Source organism: Monodon monoceros, unplaced genomic scaffold (assembly GCF_005190385.1).
Source record: "Monodon monoceros isolate NGI ecotype Baffin Bay Population unplaced genomic scaffold, NGI_Narwhal_1 Super_Scaffold_18, whole genome shotgun sequence".
NCBI classification, from domain to species: Eukaryota; Metazoa; Chordata; class Mammalia; order Artiodactyla; family Monodontidae; genus Monodon; species Monodon monoceros.
Window position 1 is genome coordinate 137,553,773 of NW_021703774.1, and position 21,816 is coordinate 137,575,588.

General features: G+C 37.9%; 1 protein-coding gene across 1 annotated transcript; it reads right to left on the reverse strand.

Annotated features, from left to right (window-relative positions):
• Window positions 1-1,373: 1,373 nt before the first annotated feature.
• On the reverse strand, window positions 1,374-21,707 carry PRPF38A (pre-mRNA processing factor 38A). The gene is made up of 10 exons (XM_029230153.1): window positions 21,361-21,707; window positions 16,690-16,849; window positions 14,989-15,110; window positions 13,289-13,374; window positions 6,600-6,710; window positions 3,905-4,017; window positions 3,262-3,288; window positions 3,055-3,152; window positions 2,576-2,624; window positions 1,374-1,999 (listed from the first exon to the last, which is right to left on the reverse strand). The coding sequence occupies exons 1-10, from the start codon at window positions 21,488-21,490 to the stop codon at window positions 1,957-1,959; spliced, it is 939 nt and encodes a 312-aa protein (XP_029085986.1). The 5' UTR covers window positions 21,491-21,707; the 3' UTR covers window positions 1,374-1,956.
• Window positions 21,708-21,816: the final 109 nt, after the last annotated feature.

Sequence of the window (21,816 nt, forward strand, 5' to 3'; positions counted from 1 at the left end):
CATGGCTGCTGAGCCTGTGCGTCCGGAGCCTGTGCTCTGCAACGGGAGAGGCCACCACAGTGAGAGGCCTGTGTACCGCAAAAAAAAAAAAAAAATTATTGGGGTTTTGGGGTGGGTTTCTAAATTTTTATAGTTTAAAAATAAAGTATACTTTTAAAATTTTATTTTAACAGTATACTGGATGATGACTTGGTTGGTCCAAAGGTCATTCAGCCAGCATACATTTCTTTCCATTTAGAACACTTTGATAAAGAAATAACTGCTAGGACTCTATAGCAGATACAAATAGAGGTGCTTATATTTAATTTTTAAAGGCAGTCCTATATATAGTTGTATGATGAACCATAATAGCTCTTATGGACAACATTTATTAGCTCAGATATTATCAGGAGAGCAATCAGTGAAGAACATGAAATCTCAAATATGATCCCAAAATGCTTTAATATTGATGCAAAAGTCCTTAAGTTCAACAGCAAGCAATAGGATGTTTATCCTATGACCAAATATGACTTTCCCAAGAAACTGGATCCTGTGAGGCAGTTGGTCTTCACAATTCTTGCCAAGGACAGAGCTGCAGGAAATCATTTGATCATTTTTTCCTTTTTAAAGGAGGAAAGGTAAGAACAGGTAGACAAAACTCTTCTAGCAAAGACTCCAACACCCTCTTGATTATCAATACCCGTGGACACTATTCAGTCCTTATTTTACTTCTGTGTCCTTAGCTTCTAAACCCACTCTATTTCCTCTACCTTTCTGAATGATTCATTTCAGTTTTCAATCGGTGTTTGCACTTCTTCCTCAACAGTGTTGGTGTTGCCTATGATTACTGGCTTTTCTTACATATACATACATCTCCCTGGGCACTGCATTCAATTCTACACCTTCCACAATTACCTAAACATTGTCAATTCAGGGTTGGATCACTGTGCTTTTATTTACGATGTATGGGCTTTATCTAGATATACCTTAGCTGTCTCAAATTAAACTTCAAGTTAAACTGAATGCATCATTTTCACTACTACCACAACCCTCACTACCTTACCTACCCCTCTAAAACCTGGTCTCTTCCTGCTGTATTTTCTGGTTATGTGAATGGTGCTGTTGTCCAGCAACTCAGGTTAAAACCCTGAGTGGCATTAGATACTTTTCTCTCCATCAAATTTTTTCAACCTAGTTGCCGTACTACTACTGTCGTCTAGATTTGATAATGTCAATGCCCGTAGTTATAAAGGCGCTGAGCACCTTAATCTGGAATTCAAGGCTGTGGGGAAGAAGAAACAACACTGTGGAAGAACGCTATATAAAAAGTGTTAAGTTTTACTGTTTGTTGAACATTCAGTGCAACTGTTAAATGATCCAGAAGAAGCCTTACAAACTGAATTCATTCTTTTCTTATAAAGCTGCTGCTAACCAGTCAGTTTTCATGTTTATTACCACTTGCTGCTGCTAGAAATAAAACTTGGAGCTAATATATTTTACTGACTTGGTTTTTTAACGGTACAGCAAGCAGCAGCACAAATCTCAGGATTCTCAGAACAGTTCTAATCACAGTGTAAACCAAAACTAAACCACAGAAAAACAGGAAATGGGTGTGTCAAATTTAATAACAAGAGGGTTACCAGGTAGCCACATCCTCCCCTTGTTTCATACCTTCTGTTCCAGTCCATTCTACCCTCATAAATTTGAGTACAAACAAGGTTGGTTGTACAAAGAGGTCAAAAGCAGCCCTTAGGAAGCATTCTCTCTCAAACAAACATGTGGATTATGATTCTAAACAAGATACAAAACTCAGCACCTCTTTCATTTAAAAAAGAAAAAGTAAAGAAACTTTTGGTAAAAAAAAAAAAATCCAGAATATTCTCATAGCTGCCTGGGGAGTAGATCTTCATTCTTGCACATAGACAGATGCCTTTATCTCCACAGAAGGCCACTTGGACTAAAACCAAACTGAGTCCGTTACTCATTCCCTCTCCGGCTCTTCTTGTGGCTTTTCTTAGATCTGAAATGGCAACACATACAAATCATTAAATTTAACAGCTGTTTGGGAACCTGGGCAAGGACTTTTGAGGAAGACTGGGATATGCTAACACTGATGGGGACAGAGATGATACCCAACATTCATAAATATACTTGGTGTTTTTATGTTTAAGAGTAACACCAAGTTAGGCATTATTCTCCAAAATTTACCATTGAGGAAATGACCTCTGAGAGATTGAGTGCACCTAACAGTGTACAGCATATAGAAGTTTCTAATAAAAATTTATCAAATGAAAGTGACTTGTCCAATGTCACTCAACTGTTAAGTGTTAAAAGTTGGGACTGAACCCCAGGTCTCCTGAGATTAAAGCTCATGCCTTTATCGAAAGCTGCAATCCTACAAAGGAAAAACAAAACGCAGTATATATAATTCTAGTAATTTTCAGGGCAACAGCCCAACTCTGTCCTGTAATTAAGGAGAATTCCTGAGTGTCTCCATCAATACAAGAAAATTTCAGGTCCACCTTAGTTGTAATTGGGACTTTAATTTCTGAATAAAGAGTGAAATTCTTAAGTCAAAATAGAGGTTAATCCATACCTTTCAGGAGACTTTGAGTGGCTCCTGTGTCTGTGACTACGGTGATGACCTGGGGAAGAAAAGGCTATTGAATGAGATTCTACCCTCCTATTCCTCCACTGTCATTTCTCCCAATTCCTTTCATTAGCTTAATATTTTTAGGCCTATGATAGGGACACTGTTGGTAGCAGAGAACTGAACTCACTTTATATGTATTCACAAGGCTTTATGGCTAAATTTCAAAAATATCACATTGGGTATTTACCACTAATCTGTTAAGTCTTACTCCTATAATTTCAGATGAAAAAACTGAAGCTCATCCTCCTATCAACAAAGCTGGTAAGTGACAGTTAAGATGTGAAGTCTAATTTTCAAATTCTATATCCACTTCTTTTTTTCCTAGACAATAATAAAGTAAGGTACTACTGTACTGCAGGAGGCTAACTGCTCCTATTACATTTCTTTAAGACAACCAATAGCAAAAGGCCCAAATGCTATACCTGGAGACTTGGAGCGGGATCTATGCCGTCTATCTCGGGACCTGCTGCGATGACGTCTTGGACTCTTGCTCCGATGCCTTTCTCGGCGAGGGGAGGGGCTGTGGAAATAACTGGTCAGACTCCCACATCTGTCCGACAGTATAAACACAACAACAGCATCCCCCTCCCCAAATCCCTATCCTTCATCACAAGTCACTTAAGGCCTACCTCCTTCTTTTGGGAGACCGACTCCGCCTATACGGGAAGAAAAAAGAGAAAGAAGAACCTTAGTAGGTGCACTGGATATCGTAAATTGCAAAAATTACCCCAATTCTTCACCCAACTCTGTTATCCATGTCCTTTGTCATGTAACTTTAATACCCTCTGACTCCAAGTCTGGGATTGGCCACGTGACTTGCTTTGGCCAATGGGATACTTGTACATGTGATGCAAGCAGATACTGGAAAGATACTTGCGTGGTTGGGCTTGTTTGCTCTTGTATTCTGCCACTGCCATGGGAACAGGCCTAACCTAGCCTAGAATGTGACACAGAGAAGAGATGAGCTGCTCCAGTCATCCTAGCTAAGGCTGTCCTATACTAGCCAAAAGACAACTGATTGCACCAGATAAGGGACCATAGTTTATACTCAAAAAACCTCCTATCTAAGCCCAGCTTAAACCACTGACCACAGACCTGTGAACTAAATAAATGTCTGCCACTGAGGTTTTGTGAGTGGTTGTTTTGTAGCAACTAATACATTGACAAGCAGACATTATCCATAGGCTGGCATTTTTCCTTCCATGAAGTCCAAACTTCTATGCTACAGTGCTTAAAGTCTCCCTGGAAGAGGCCAATGACTAGGGCCCTAACCTTCTGGGAGACCGACTCCTACTCCTCCGATAGCGTAGTGTGGGAGAGCGCCGGGGCTTGTCCAAGTCTCGGTAGCTTCTCCGGCGGTGATCAGGTGACGGCACTCTTTCCAACTGGAAAAGAGTTAGAATGGGTCAGTGATGAGCACAGGCTTATAGACAACCATCTAGGAACACAGTTTACACTCTCCTCCCCATTCTGTCCCAAATTCCACCTCCAAGTGACTTTAAAACAGTAATTTGAATACATGGATAACCCTAAGGACAAAACAGGCAAACAAAATTTTTTTAATGTTTCTAATCCATTATTGTTTAGTGCTGGTACCATTATTCTGGGACTATGTAAGAGTAGTGAGAGGTAAGTAAGTATGCTTCTTAAGAAGATGGGATTTCCAACGTGAAAGAAAAGAGATGCAGGTGTAAGAGCGATAAGATTAATAAGTACAAACTCATAGTGTACTTGAAGCTTAAAAAAAATTTTCCTCTAGCTTTGTTAACTGTAAAGTCCTAGAAACACAGCTGTAGCAATGAGCCCAGACTGTGGTCTCTAAATATCATATCCCAATTAATGCAACCAAGGGCTTCTTGGAAAACTGGCTAATTCTAGGTCCAGGCTAGAAGGTAACAAGACATGACTAGAACATATATCAGAAAGCAAGGGGCTGAGACTACTATGACTGTATCAAAAAGCCTCACAAGTCAAGTTGAGGGGCCCCCACTGGCCAAAGATGGGACAATTTGAGCATCAACAAGGACAATAATGGTCCAAAACACACCAAATATGCTTAAATCCATGAACTCACAATGTTACCAAGGGCAAAAGAGCTTTCCTCCTTGGGACGATACTATCAAATCAACTCATTATTTTAAAAACTGATAAAGGGAAATAATTTATCTTACCTTATATAAACTGTACCTATGAAAAACTAAATGTTGATTTGGGAGGTTTCTCTTTATAGCAGTGTTACAGGTAACAAATGATGAAGAAATAATTAGAATATCACCGTTTTACAACCCCTAATGGATCTAGGCAAAGATCATCAGTGGCTCCTAATATTACAAAAAGAGAGACAGCCAGACTTTGCTCATCCTGGGGGCAGTACACACTATTACCTATGAAGTAGTGTTGCTCCACTCCAAAGGGGATAAAAACCCCAAATCCAATTAAAGCCTCTAGACTCAAGTACTAGTTTACAGAAAATACAAGGGACAAATGAACATGATAAGTGATACCACAGGGACACAATCACAAAAATACAGATTGTGAGCATTTGTACAGAATGTTATGACCTGATATATTTAAAATCTGCAAGAGGAAAAATTAACAATGGATGGAACTGACAGACTACAAGATGAACCAGTTACAATTTATGGACCTTGTTTGAATACTAGTTCAGACTGTTAAAAATGTAGGATAGCTGGGGAAATGTGAACACTGAATATTTAATGAGATTAAGGCATCACTGTTCATTTGGGGGGTGATGATGGTATATAGTTTCGCTTAAAAAAGGGGCCCATGTCTTTTCTGAAATATGAAATATATGATGGCTGTGATCTGCTTCAAGGTAACTGGTGAGGGACAATTGGGTAGAGATGTGGAGGAAACAAAACAGCTGAGTTGATCATTGTTGAAGCTAGGTGATGGGTAGATGGAGGCACATTCTCTCCACTTTGGTATATGATTAAATTTTCCATTAAAAAAAAAAAAAGAATGCCTACTTTTGGTCCTCTCACCACAGAAGAAGCACCTCAGCCTTGCCTGGCTTTCAATTCATGAATGATTGCACTTCCTTTAGTACTTAACTTAGATGGAGCCTACTAGCTCAGAGCTACACTTCCATCTACACTGTCTCAGTATCCATAGGCCAGAATTTCTTATATTTCCCCCAGCCTTTTTCTATACATATTCTTATAATTTTAATCACAAATGTTTTAGATCCTTTTTTTTTTTTTTTTAACTTTACCACAATCATTTCCACATTATCATATACTTTTTTTTTCTTTGGGCCACACCACACGTTATGCCAGATCTTAGTTCCCTGACCAGGGATCGAACCCGCGCCCCCTGCGGTGGATGCGTGGAGTTTTAACCACCGGACCGCCAGGGAAGTCCCTATCATATACTTTTCATAATACTTTTAATGGCGGCCTAATAGTCTGTTGAATTGCTATAATAGTTTACCTGACTGCTCCCTGACAGCTTGCTTGTTTTCAACTTTTCAGCATTTTAACAAGTAGTGAAAGAACATGACCATGCAGTAGGTGGTTTTTTCCCCCTAAACTAGGCTTACTCCTTAGTATGCATTCAATTATGAAGAGTATTGTTTTTGTCCGAAGTATTTATTTTAATAGCTACCACTTATTAGGCAATTATGTCCCAAAGCTAATGGCTTTATGTATATAATATATAATTTCATTTAATGCTCACAACAGTCCTAAAAGAAAGGTTTCATAATCCTTGCTTTATAGAAGAGAAAATGGTGATTATGTAATTTGCACAAGATTATACAGCTAGTAAACAGCAAAGCTGAGATATGGATCAAGGTCTATTTAACTCTAAATCCTATACTCTTAATGACTACATATTGTATTTTTTGGTTGAAGAAAGTTAAAAATTAAAGTTTGAAAACAAAAAAGACCATTCCCATTCCCTGTAACTTTCCCTCCTCCAGCCCTTAAGCTCCCAGGTGTCTGACCTTCTCATCCTCTTCTTCTTCCTCTTCGCTGGACTCCACATCATCCATGTCTTCTTCTAGAGCACTAACCCGAGGCTCCAGTTGCTCAGCTTCCTCTAGCACATAGCGTTTCTACAGAGAACACAGTGAGAGTTGGGGGGGCTTGCTATCTCCTCTATGTCCTGAAGCTGCAACACTGGGCTTCTGGGAGTGAGAGAAAACCTATGGTGCAGCAGGTGAGGCAATTTCATTTCAAAGACATCCTAGACAATTCAAGATTTTCCTAAGGAGTTTCGCATACCTGGAATCTATATATTTTTTTTAAGTTCCCCTGTAAAGAGATAAATACAAAGTGGAAGAGAGCATCACTTTTCTATTGCCTCTATTCCCTGTGATCTTATATTCTAAGGTCACTAGAATATCAATCAGTATAGGTATAGCCTTGAATAAAAAAATATGGGCTTCACACACAAGGGCCAATAGTTTGAGACTGTGTTGGCTGGTAGTTCTGCCAGGAGAGGCTCAGACCAGAATCTAACCCAAGAGATCCATTGAGACTCAGCCCAGTTTGGGGGTTTGGGTCCTGCTCTGAAGTAGCACCAACTCTCGACTAGACCCAGGATTTAGGGTAGCTGTCTACAGTCATGCATTTTGAACAAGGCTCAGGATATAAACAATCCATTTCCTGGTTCCATTTCTTCTAAGATGTGGCTTAGCAGTCCTTACTGAGTGACTAAGGACCTGAAAGGCAAAGGTGAGTTTAAAACTGACAAATGGACTGGGTCATAAGACCCCTTACCATTTTTTGTGCCAAGGACATAGAGATCATTGGATAGCCCTAAAATAAATAGTAACATTTGTTCTCTATTTTGCTCTCATCACTAACAAAATTCTATGAAGATTAGGAGAAATGAGACAAAGATGCCATTTAGTGAAATCAATCCCTTGAAAAAGGGCTCCTTGGAAAGGATCACCACAGTCTGGGATCTAGGACTGCATCAGACAGGGCGTCTAGAATCCCTAATGTTCACCAGACTTGGAAGTGACTGAAGTCAGTGTATTAACTTACAGTATTTGTGTTTGACAAAATTAGAATTCATTCCAGAGCAACTCCTTGCCAATGTCAGGGCACATGAGAAGCTAAATTGATGCCCTATGAGTTGCTTAATAGGAATAGAAATCAAAGCAGAAGGTGGTCTTAAGGGTCATTTCATCCAGGACATAGAGAGGCCCACACCAGAACACACCCCTTGGTGACATAACAGATATCAGTCATATTTCAATTTCTCTCTCCTCAGTGAGGGTTGCTTTGTGGTCTTTCCTTCTAGCCTCCAGGCAGACTACCTCATTTGCATCAATATGCTTGCTTAGAGATGACCGAGCTTTGGAACCCTTACTTACAACTGACTGCACTTCAGAATATTCCATTTCTTGCAGTATTTCTAAAAATAAGAGTCGCAGCTAAGGATAATAAATGTGAGAATTGGGCCCTGAAATCAGGTTTTCAGATTTTAAATGTCATTCTTTTCACTACACAGTCTACAGTAGCCAATATGGAAAAGAAGAAATAATTTTCAGGATTATTTTCTAGGATTTTCTGTAACTGAGTCACTGTGGAGGAGGAGTGGTTCATTGCATTTAAGTGTGAGCACTCATCTACCAACTACATTTATCCATCTGGTTTGCTGCCTCGAGCAAATTTACCTCACCCATTTATTATGTATCTGTAATCCATTCTATTCTCTACTTTGAAGTTTTTCAGATCCCTTTGATCTGTTTTTTATTGAGGTGAAATTCACATAATACACAATTAACAATTTTAAAGTATAAAATTCAATGCTATTTCATGACCACCTCTCACTAGTTTAAAAACTTTCTCATCACACCAGAAAAACACCCCATACCTATTAAGTAATCACTCCTCATTCCCCCTTTCCCGAAACCCCTGGTAACCGCGAATCTGCTTTGTCTCTATGTATTTGCCTAGTCTGAATATACCGTATAAAGAGAATCATATACTATGTGACCTTTAATCTTTAAATTATTCCTTTTAGTTTATATCTAGCAAGGAAATGAGCACCTCAAAAGCAGGTGGGATACAGCAAATTGCTTCAAAATTACTGAGCTGCAGTAGGATCAAAAAAGAGACCTGAAGTTCTGGATCCTCCCAGTTTGGGTTTCTGTGGTTGCTTAAAACTTAAGAATTTGCTCCCATCCCCCATCTTAAACACTGTTTCTGTGACCCTTTCATTAATGCTGCTGATTCTTACATAAACATCAGAATAAGAGAATAGTAGAGCACTAAGAGCAAAAGACTCTTACTCTACAGGTATTCCAATGACTTTTTTATAGTTTCACCGAGGTATAATCGATGCACAATAAACTGTACATTTTTAAAGTATACAATTTGATGAGTGTTGAGTTGTACTGTATACAACTGTAAGCCACTATATCAATATAATGGATAAATCCACCCCACGCAACAGTTTACTTGTGCTCCTTTGTGATTTCTCATTCCCTTTCCTCCCCACTCCCTTACCCTGCACCTAGGCAACCACTGTTCCTTTTTGTCACTATAGTTTACATTTATTAGAAAGGAATTATACAGTACATACAGCTTTTTGTCTTTTTTCACTCAGCGCAATTACTTTGTGATTCATCCACGCTGTTGTGCATCCATAGTTCATTTTTGCTGCTGAGTAGTACCAATGTATGGACACATCACAATTTGTGTCCATTCACTTGATGGACATTTGGGCTGTTTCCAGTTTCTGGCCATTACAAATAAAACTGTTATGATTATCTGTGCTTATGTCTTTGTGTGGACATGAGCTTTCATTTCTCAAGTAAATACCTAGAAGTGGAATAGCTGGATTGTATGGTTAACTTCTTAAGAAACTGGCAAACTTTTCCAAAGAGTACTGTACCATTTTATATTGTCACCAATAGGATATGGAGACTTCCAGTTCCTCCACATCCTCGCCAACACCTGATAGGGTCAGGGTCTGATTTTACACATTCTACTAGGTATGTAGTGTATATTACTGTGCCTTTAATTTGCATTTCCATAATGATTAACGGTATGGAACAACTTTTTATGTGCCATTGGCCAACTATATATTTTCTTTGGTAAAATGTCTGTTAGACTCTTTTGTTCATTTGTCCACTGAGTTGTTATTCAGTTCAAGAGTCCTTTATATAGTGTAGATTCAAGAACTTTGGTGGATATATGTTGCACAAATATATTCTTCCAGTCTGTGGCCTGCCTTTTTAGTTTTGTAATAGTGTCCTTTGAAAGGCAAGTTTTTAATTTTTATAAAGGCCAATTTATTAATTTTTAATAAATAATTCATGGTTTTATGTCTTATTATAGGAATTTGTCAAACCCAAGGTCACTAAGATTTTCACCTATGTTTTCCTTCTTTATGTTATACTCTTAGCTTTTATGAGACTATTATCCCCTTCAAGTTTATGAGCTAAGGGTAGAGATTCATTGGTTTCCATATGGCTATTCAACTGTTTTAGCACCATTTGTGGAAAAGATTATCCTTTCTCAATTGTATTGCCCTAACATCTCTGTAGAAAACCAACTGACCATATATATGTACACTTATTTCTGGTCCCTATACTTTGTTCCATTTATTTACTTATCTAGCTTTATGCCAACACAACACTGTCTTGGAATCAGGTAGTGTTTGTCCTCCTAATTTGTTCTTTTTCAAAGTTGTTTTAGATATTCTAGGTCCTCTGCATATTCATATAAATTTGAGAATCAGTTTGTCAAGTTATATCAAATTTTATTTGGATTTTGACTGGAACTGAATTGAATCTACAGATTAATTTGGGAGAATTGACAACTTAACAATTCTAAGTCATGGTATAAAATATACCACGGACATGATATATCTCCATTTACTTAAGTCTTCTTTCATTTCCATCAGTAATGCAATGTTTTATACTTTTAAGTCTTACACATCTTTTGACAAAATTATCCTTAATTATTTAAAAATTTTTTTTCTTTTTCCCCGTACGCGGGCCTCTCACTGTTGTGGCCTCTCCCGTTGCGGAGCACAGGCTCCGGACGCACAGGCTCAGCGGCCATGGCTCACAGGCCTAGCCACTCCGCGGCATGTGGGATCTTCCCGGACCGGGGCACGAACCCGTGTCCCCTGCATCGGCAGGTGGACTCTCAATCACTGCGCCACCAGGGAAGCCCTATTTTAAATTTTTTGATGCTGTTGTAAATGGTACCTTTTTAGCAAAATTTCAAATTCCAGTTGTTTATAGCTAGTGTACAGAAATACAACCGATTTTTGTACATTGACCTTGTACCCTGCAATTCTGCATAAACAGATGAATGGGTAAACAAATTGTGGTATATCTATACAATGGAATACTATTCAGCAACAAATGAAATAAAAAACTATTGAAATGTGCAACAACATGGATAAATTTCAACTCTCCACTACAGACCATTCCCTTTCTCTTTAGGCTACCTACTATATCTGTTTTCTCTTTGTATTTTACAATATTATTTTTAAAATCACATGCTGTAAGACTCATTCTTGAAAGATGCTTCACGGACAATCATTTCTCACTAGGAAAGGGAGGTAAGACGATAAAGATGATATTTAAGGTGGGTCAGTCTCCCATTCCTGACCTTCCTTTCATCTGTTTTATATCCTAGATTTTTATATGAAGATCAATTTGAAAAACTGCTCACAAAGCTTAAAAACCTACTCTACTACAATCTCCTTAATAATATAACATTTTAAAGAACAAAATTTTCTTGTGTTATTCACTTTTAAAGCCCTACCCTTCAATCACTTTTTCTGTTTTCTTCTCACTCCCAATCTCCCATCTTTCTCATAGACATGAAGACTGCTAATTAGGAGGACCATAAGAAAAAAGCAAACAACCCCATTAAAAAATATGGGCAGAAGAAGTAAATAGATATTTTTCCAAAGGGGACATGCACATGGCCAACAGGCACATGAAAAGATGTTCAACATGACTAATCATCAGGGAAATGCAAATCAAAAAAACCACAATGAGATATCACCTCACACTTGTCAGAATGGCTATCATCACAAAAAATGCAAATAACAAATGTTGGCGAGGATGTGGAGAAAAGGGAACCCTCATATAGTATTGGTGGGAATGTAAATTGGTGCGGCCACTGTGGAAAACATTATGGAGGTTTCTCAAAAAAAATAACACAACTGCCATATGACTCAGCAATTCCACTCTTGGGTAAATACCCAAAAAAACCCAAAACCACTAATTTGAAAAGATACATGCACACCAATGTTCACAGAAGTATTATTTACAATTGCCAAGGCATGGAAGCAACCTAAGTGTCCATCAACAGATGAATGAATAAAGAAGATGTGGTACATATATACAATGGAATATTACTCAGCCATTAAAAAGAACAAAATAATGCCACTTGCAGAAACATGGATGGACCTAGAGATTGTCATACTGAGTGAAGTCAGACAGAGAAAGACAAATATATGATATCACTTATATGTGGAATCTTAAAAAAATGGTAAAAATGAACTGATTTACAAAACAGAAATAGTCACAGATGCAGAAAACAAACTTATGGTTAGCAGAGGGGGAAGAGGGGGGAGAGATAAATTGGGAGATTGGGATTGACATATACACACTATTATATATAAAATAGATAACTAATAAGGACCTACTGTATAGCACAGGCAACTCTAGTCAATACTCTGTAATGACCTATATGGGAAAAGAATCTAAAAAAGAGTGGATATATGTATAACTGATTCACTTTACTGTACACCTGAAACTAATACAACCTTGTAAATCAACTATACTCCAATAAAAATTTTTTTAAAAAACCTAAAGTATATTGTCATAATTACATTAATTTTTTATAAAGAAATATAATAATATATGTATATTTGGAACAAAAAAGAAAATGCAGTATATATATACACAATGGAATACTACTCAGCCATAAAAAAGAATGGAATTTTGCCATTTTCAGCAACATGGATGGACTTGGGGGATATTATTATTATTTTAAAATTATTTATTTATTTAAAAAATTTTATTTCATAATGGAGTACAGTACAGTGTACAGTAAAATGATTCAGCTGTACAGTAAAGTGGTTCAGTTATACATATACTTGTATCTATTCTTTTTCAAATTATTTTCCCATTTAGGTTATTACAGAGTACTGAGCACAGTTCCCTGTGCTATACAGTATTGGAGGATATTATTCTAAGTGAAATAAATCAGAGAGAGAAAGACAAATACTGTATGATATCACTTATATGTAGAATCTAAAAAATACAACAAACTAGTAAATGTAACAAAGAAGCAGACTCACAGATACAGAGAACAAACTAGTGGTTACCAGAGGGGAGAGGGAAGGGGGGGAGGGAATTAAGAGGAACAAACTATTAGGTATACAATAAACTCTAAGGATATACTGTACAATGCAGGGAATATAGCCAATATTTTATAATAACTATAAATGGAGTAGAACCCTTAAAAACTGTAAATCACTATACTGTATACCTATAATTTACATAATATTGTACATCAACTATACTTCAATTAAAAAAAAAGATTCTGAGCTCCATGGTGTTTTATCATGTATGCGTGTAAAGAGATCTTTACACACATTTTATTGTGTACTGTGTATTGTGTGTGTATGACCTTTATCTCTTACCTGTAGCCGGGGCAGAATGATATCACAGACTCTCTCACTGTGCAGTAGTTCATCAATAAATTCATCCACATGCATCAGTTCAAACTCTGAAAGAAAAATAATAAGCTCAAGTAACTAGGAAATAAATTTAAATAGCCAAAAAGTAAAAGAAGTGTAAGATTCTTTATGTAAGATATCTAACAGGGTACTTGGTATAGAAAGTGTGAATTCTCTGCAGCTTCCCTTTGCCTGCACATTCACTAATAAAGCTATTGCAGTGTGGCAGTTACACTGAAGGGACTACTGTCAAACCTGGGCTCAAACTACAGCCTTTTATATTCTTGTCATCACCACCTATCTTCATTCATTCAACTCCCTTTTATTGAGGCCATTTATGTGCCATGCCTCTTCTAGGAGCTGGGGATAAAGGGATGAATGAAGCTGTCCCAATTAGCAGGAGAGACACAAAAAACAAGCACAAAGAGTCCTGAATTGTAATGGGGTAATGTTCATGAATAAAATTTATAACTCAAGTACAATTTCTCATGTGAACCCACTAAGTTCCTGAATATAGAATATGTATCTTTTCCCCTGCATGAGTCAGCAAAGTTTTTTTAAATTGATGTATAATTGACTTACAACATTATATTAGTTCCAGGTGTACAACATAGTGATTTGCTATTTTTAAGAATCATGTATCTTATATGGTAAGTAGAGCAATAGCTTCTTAGAATTTCTATGGTAAACATTACCTTAGTTCAGTGGTTCTTGGTTCTTAGTTCAGTAGTGTTGCCCCCTGCAACTATGGGGTGCTCTAGTGGGTAGAAGCCAGGGACGCTGCTAAACATCCTATAATGCACTGGACAGCTCCCCACAACGAAGAAATATCTGGCCCAAATTGTCACTAGGTTTAAAACTCCTATCTTAGTTTAACATAATATAGTCATAACTAAGTAATTTCATGATGGCCATGACCATGTCCATCTTGTTCACCATATTATTTTCAGTACATAGCATAGTACCTGCCATAACATTGACACCTAATATGTATTTATTCAATGAATGAATAAGTTAATAAAAGTTTAAAGAATAATACCAAATTCTTAACTTCTACTCCTTAGTGTAATATGTAGAGGGTAAAGACAAATGCTACTAGCCTTTTGTTATGATACTAAGTGAGAAAAAGTTCTGACTGCATTCCCTGAATCCCATTTTACCACAAAATATGTCTCTTTGTAAAAGGTATGGAGCTGCCCCTCCTGGATACACTTATTATTTTTCAGTGGGATTCCTACATAAGCATGAGTACGGTCTATATACTGCAGGGTGAAGTATCGTACAAGAGAGGCCAGTAGAAAGAACTCTGAAGGTGTAATGTATGGAAAACTAACCTTGCCTGGGAGGTCTGGAGAAGGATTTTACAGTGAAGGTCATTCAGGAGCTAGGTCTTTATGGGATGGAGCACATGATGCAAAGCAAGGATTAACATGAGATGCAGTTGGAAAGACAGGCAGACGGGCAGACTGGGTAAGGTCGAAAGGAAGCTAGTAGTCTAATGGAGTGCTACTCCCCATGAGAGAGAAGGAGGACCTGACTAAAGGCAGTAACAATCTGGATTAAGAGCAACACTCACAATGTATGTGACAATGTGACACTAGAGATACTGGTGAAATAAAAACTGGCTCAGGGATGAAGGTCTAGACACCTGGCACCATACTCACCTCCATTTCGGTTCTGGCTCTTGATTTTTCTATAGTCGTTGTATAGAGGCTCCAAGTACTTGTAGCAATCAATTGCAGTGCCTGTCAACCTCATGTAAAGTGCTCCCAACATGCGGACATACCTGACAGATAGATGACAGTGAAACAACAGGCCATCCTACAAAGTTCCTGAGTTTTACAACTGGCTTTTCTCATGACAGTAGTGGATAAACAAGTTCTTTCTTCTCTTTGGCAGATGAGAAAGCTAAATTTTTAGAAGCAGCATGGGGCAGTAGAAAGATAGCTAAAATATGGAGACCTGTGTTCAAGTTCTCATTCTACCACTTACTGGCTGTGGTTACTTAGGATATGCTGCTCAACTTTCAGGGTCTATTATATCATCTGTAAAACTAAGATACAACCTATTTACTTCATGGGATTATTTTAAGAATCAAATGAGATACTAAATTTAACAACCGAAAGTATAAGATTTATTTACTAACAATACAACCAATTTACATAGACATGAATATACAAATTGTTGCTAGGAAGCAGAATGCTGGTTATGGAAAAAAGTCAGTCATCTGGGTTCAAATTCTGATTCCACTATTTACTAACTCTGTAACACTGGGCAATTTACTTGCTTTCTCAATCCTTATGAAATGTACCTGATAGTCCCTAATTTGATGGCTTGGTGTATTAAGTAAAAAATGTATGTAACGTGCTAAGCATAGCATATAGCTAGCACACAGTAAGTGCCTAATAAAAGTTAGCTGTTTTCTAGCCATTAATGTTTGTAAGATTCCTTTCTTCTCCCTTTCTCCTATATCCCAACTACCCACTCAAATCTCCACTTGGATAAAGAGTAGGCATTTGAAACTCAACAGTTTCTGTATATGACAAACAAAATAGAGTGGCAAAGGATATGGACACTGAAACTAGCTTTGCCACTTACCAGCATTTGACCTTGGGGAAACCAATCTCTCTCTGCCTCAGTTTCCTCCCCTATATAATAGGGATAATAATTTTACAGGGTTTTGTGAAGTTTAAATAAATTATTATATTAAATTTTTTAGAATAGAGGGTGGCACATAATAATCTATTATTATGTCTGTCTCCTATACTTGTCTGTGAGCTCCTTGAAAATGGATAATAAAATAATAAGAGCAGCTTATATTTTTGGGCTGTACACCCTGCAACAGGACCCTGCAACAGGCACTGTGTTGGGAGATTTACTGTTCTGTCTTCCTTAATCCTCACATCTATCCTGAGTTGCTATTACTGTTTCATTTTATAGGTAAATAAAGTAAAATTTAGAAAATTAAGTAACTTCTCCAAGGTCACAGTTAATAAGTAACAGGGTCTGGACATGAACCTACATTTAACACCAAAGTTTCCCTCTTCTTTACCACACTATGTTGTTTTCTTCATCCTTAAGCATTCACTGCTACCAACATATTAGGCACTCACTTCTGCTTAATATATGCTCAGTGAGTTTGTGAAATACTGTTTTTTTGGGAAAAGCCATCAAGACTGAGACAGTGAAGGAGAAGGTCAATATAATCAAAACAGACAAAACACAAACTCAAGAGGCTCAAGAGCAAAATCCTAGAGTGGAACTCTGTGGAAATGAGATACACTGTTTTCACTCCTCTTAACTAAAGCCAAATTCTGGACCATGAAATTGAAGTTTTTATATTAGCTAATAAACATTTCACTCACTTGAAATCTTCATTTTTGATAAACTCTACAATGATATCCTTCTCGGGTTGAATCTGAAGCATCTTCAAGGTCAAACACAGAAAGGGAGTTGGCTTTATGTTGCCACCATAGACACCACCCACAAATCTTAACTCCATGGCTTTATCGACAACAAGTTCAGCTAAGAAACAAAAACAGAGTGGCATCTCAGACACATCAGGACTAAGCTTTTCCAGGTTTGAAGTGGAGAGAAGTTAAAGCTAGTTCAACGTTTGGTGCTCCTGAATTAACAGTTTAATATTAGGAGAACAAGAGTGTAATAATAATTAATAATAATAGCAGCAGTCAATATACACTGAAAGATTATTATATAACAGGTACTCTGCTAAGCATTTCATATTATTTCATTTAATCTTCACAACAAGCCATGGAGGTAAGTTCTAGCACTGCCCTTGTTTTCAGCCAGGAAAATGAGGGCTAAGAAAGATTAAGTGATGTGCTCAAGGTCCACAGCCAGAAAGTGGCAGGGCCTGGGTTTTAATCCAAGCAGTCTAACTTCAGAGTCCGTGCTTGGCATCATGTTAGGAGAAAAAAAAGCCAGATTAAGAGTTAGAAGAAACAAAACAATAACAACAAACAACTCCTCAATAGCTACACAACCTTGAGCGAACTTCATCTAGACAATGGGGATAATAACCTTCCAATACTGTTGTCAAAATCAAACACTAGGGAAATACAGATCAATGGAACAGAGATAAACCCACGCACCTATGGTCAACTAATCTATGACAAAAGGAGGCAAAAATATACAATGGAAAAAAGACAGTCTCTTCAATAAGTGGTGCTGGGAAACTGGACAGCTACACGTAAAAGAACGAAATTACAACACTCCCTAACACCATACATAAAAATAAACTCAAAATGGATTAAAGACCTAAATGTAAGACTGGACACTATAAAACTCTTACAGGAAAACAGAGGAAGAACGCTCTTTGACATAAATCACAGCAAGATCTTTTTTGACCCACCTCCTAGAGTAATGGAAATAAAAACAAAAATAAACAAATGGGACCTAATGAAACTTAAAAGCTTTTGCACAGCAAAGGAAACCATAAACAAGACCAAAAGACAACCCTCAGAATGGGAGAAAATATTTGCAAGCAAATCAATTGACAAAGGATTAATCTCCAAAATATATCAACAGCTCATTGCAGCTCAATATTAAAAAAAAAAACAACCCAATCAAAAAATGGGCAGAAGACCTAAATAGACATTTCTCCAAAGAAGACATAAAAATGGGCAAGAAGCACATGAAAAGATGCTCAACATCACTAATTATTAGAGAAATGAAAATCAAAACTACAATGAGGTATTACCTCACACCTGTTAGAATGGGCATCATCAGAAAATCTACAAACAAATGCTGGAGAGGGTGTGGAGAAAAGAGAACCCTCTGGCACTGTTGGTGGGAATGTAAATTGATACAGCCACTATGGAGAACAGTATGGAGGTTCCTTAAAAAACTAAAAGTAGAATTACCATATGACCCAGCAATCCCACTACTGGGCATATATCTGGAGAAAACCATAATTCAAAAAGACACATGCACCCCAATGTTCACTACAGCACTATTTACAATAGCCAGGGCATGGAAGCAACCTAAATGCCCATCAACAAACAAATGGATAAAGAAGATGTGGTACCTATATACAATGGAGTATTACTCAGCCATAAAAAGGAACAAAACTGGGTCATTTGTAGAGACGTGGATGGACCCAGAGACTGTCATACAGACTGAAGTAAGTCAGAAAGAGAAAAACAAGTATTGTATATTAACGCATATATGTGGAATCTAGAAAAATGGTACAGATGAACTGATTTGCAAGGCAGAAATAGAGATACAGATGTAGAGAACAAACGTATGGACACCAAGGGGGGAAAGCGGCAGAGGTGGGGTGGGGGGTGGGGTGGATGTGGTGGTGTGATGAATTGGGAGATTGGGATTGACATACATACACTAATATGTATAAAATAGATAACTAATAAGAACCTGCTGTATAAAAAAAAAAATCAAACACTAGGGACTTCCTTGGTGGTCCAGTGGTTAAGACTCCACACTCCCAATGCAGGGGGCCCGGGATCAGTCCCTGGTCAGGGAACTAGATACCACGTGCCAGAACTAAAGATCCCACATGCCACAACTAAGACCCGGCTCAGCCAAATAAATATATTTTTAAAAAAAAATCAAACACTAGCTGTGTGAACTAGGGCAAGTCATTTCACTTCTCTTTGAGCCTGTCAGTTCAAATTTGAATAATAAAGGTACAAAGTTAAGGGCTATAGTAAGAATCAAATGAGATAATAGAAACAAATGCTAATACCTACCTGACACACAGATAATAAATAAATAAATAAAGGTTAGGTACTATTAATGGGAAATCACTTTATAAATCAGACTTCTCCAAGTTCCCTTAGGATAATTTCTATATTAATTCATTCCATATTACAGTTGGCAATTTATAGTTAGGTGCCAAGTAGCAGAGATACAGGTAGAGGGATAAAGAAGAGGGACACAATGACTACTCTTATGGAGTTTACAGTCAGGCAAGGCAGAAAGCATTAAAAAAATATATTGAAAGTGTGATCAGTAGTTGAAAGAAGATGCAGAATGCAATGAAAATATATAACAAGGGAACGTAACCTAGTGTTGGGGGGGAAAAAACGTCATAAGTTCACTTTTGCACATATGGAGTTGGCATGCCTTGGAATCAGAGACTTAGATCTCAGGGAGAGATTTGGGCTGCAGAGATAAATTTAAAGGCATCTATATATATGAGGTAACTGTGGTACGGATATCATCCAAGAAGAAAACTATGGAATGAGAAAAAGCCCCCAAAGTAAACCTTACATGACTCCAAAATTTAATGGCGACTCAGAGAAACAATATGACTCGTCCATGGACACACAGCTAGGATGGTGGCAGAGCAGTAACAGCAGAGCAGTAGTTAACAATGGTAACAGCACCACCGCCACCACTGATTACTGAGTGCTTTTTATTAACATATAGCTGTATCTATACCAAACACTTTTTTCGTCTTGTTTATGTTTTCCTTTGCTGTGCAAAAGCTTTTAAGTTTCATTAGGTACCATTTTTTTTTTTGTTTTTATTTCCCTTTCTCTAGGAGATGGGTCAAAAAGGATCTTGCTGTGATTTATGTCATAGAGTGTTCTGCCTATGTTTTCCTCTAAGAGTTTTATAGTGTCTGGCCTTACATTTAGGTCTTTAATCCATTTTGAGTTTATTTTTGTGTATGGTGTTAGGGAGTGTTCTAATTTCATTCTTTTACATGTAGCTGTCCAGTTTTCCCAGCACCACTTATTGAAGAGGAAGTCTTTTCTCCATTGTATATTCTTGCCTCCTTTATCAAAAATAAGGTGACCATATGTGTGTGGGTTTATCTCTGGGCTTTCTATCCTGTTCCATTGATCTATATTTCTGTTTTTGTGCCAGTACCATACTGTCTTGATTACTGTAGCTCTGTAGTATAGTCTGAAGTAGGGAGCCTGATTCCTCCAACTCCATTTTTCTTTCTCAAGATTGCTTTGGCTATTCGGGGTCTTTTGTGTTTCCATACAAATTGTGAAATTTTTTGTTCTAGTTCTGTGAAAAATGCCAGTGGTAGTTTGATAGGGATTGCATTGAATCTGTACATTGCTTTGGGTAGTATAGTCATTTTCACAATGTTGATTCTTCCAACCCAAAAACATGGTATATCTCTCCATCTGTTTGTATCATCTTTAATTTCTTTCATCAGTGGCTTATAATTTTCTGCATACAGGTCTTTTGTCTCCTTAGGCAGGTTTATTCCTAGGTATTTTATTCTTTTTGTTGCAGTGGTAAATGGGAGTGTTTCCTTAATTTCTCTTTCAGATTTTTCATCATTAGTGTATAGGAATGCAAGAGATTTCTGTGTATTTTGTATCCTGCTACTTTACCAAATTCATTGATTTTCTGGTAGCATCTTTAGGATTCTCTCTATATAGTATAATGTCATCTGCAAACAGTGACAGCTTTACTTCTTCTTTTCCGATTTGGATTCCTTTTATTATACCAAACACTTTTTATACATTTCATTTAATCCTTAGAACAACCCTTTGACCTTTAAGTTCAGTATTACTATGCTCGTTTTACAGTAAAGAAAGCCACAGTTCGCTGGGGTAACACAGCTCCAAAAGAGGAGCCAGAATTAAACAAAGACCAAAGACTACCTGGAATATTTCTCTGAATAGCATATATTTATATTAGGACTGGGATGTGGAAATACTGCAAATGGTCCAGATTTGAGTATAGGAAGATAATGAATTGGTTTCAAGCATACTGACATTCCTTTAAGACCTTCAGGGTCCCTGTGCTTAACACTGTTTGGAACCCAGCAAGTTATCATTAAACATGTAATGACTCAAAGAACCGCAACGTGACACCCTTCCGAATGAGGTCCTATCAGATCCATCTGTGTTCCCAAAGCCCAACACAAGACTAGGCACAGAGTAGGCGCTCAGATTTTTCTGAATGACTGTCAATGATTCCCCTCTAGTCTCACCCCCAGGGGCCAGTCCTATCGGACTGGTCTGGAGAACTGGGCCACAAGATGACCGGCGTTGGGGCGGGGGTATCGGCGCGCTCTTGCTCACCTGTAAGGCCAAAGCACTCCTCTTTCCAGTATTTGGACTCATAAATGCGCGTCCGAATGATCTTCTCCACCAGATACTGAGGGTTGGTGCCGTGGATGCTGTGCGCATCTTTTACAGTACGGTTCGCCATTTTACACCTCCTTCCGTTCTATTTCCGTCGGGTCCTTTAGGACGTCACATCCAGGTTAAAAACCCGGAGTGGAATGGAGAAGGATAGAGGAAGTCTCACTAAATAGTTTGGGCGACCATCTTGAACCCGGAAATGTTTTAGAGTCGGGCACTTTCTTGCGCGAACGGCGTAGCATACGGAATCAATGATGGCCTCTGCCCGTTGACGGATGTACGTCCTGCGTCCCCTCCTTAGATGGGCGGGGCGGAAGGGCTGGCTGCTGACGGAACGTGGAGACACCCTGGGGGCGGGGTTACGGCGTTGGCGGGAAATTTCTTTTTCTCCAC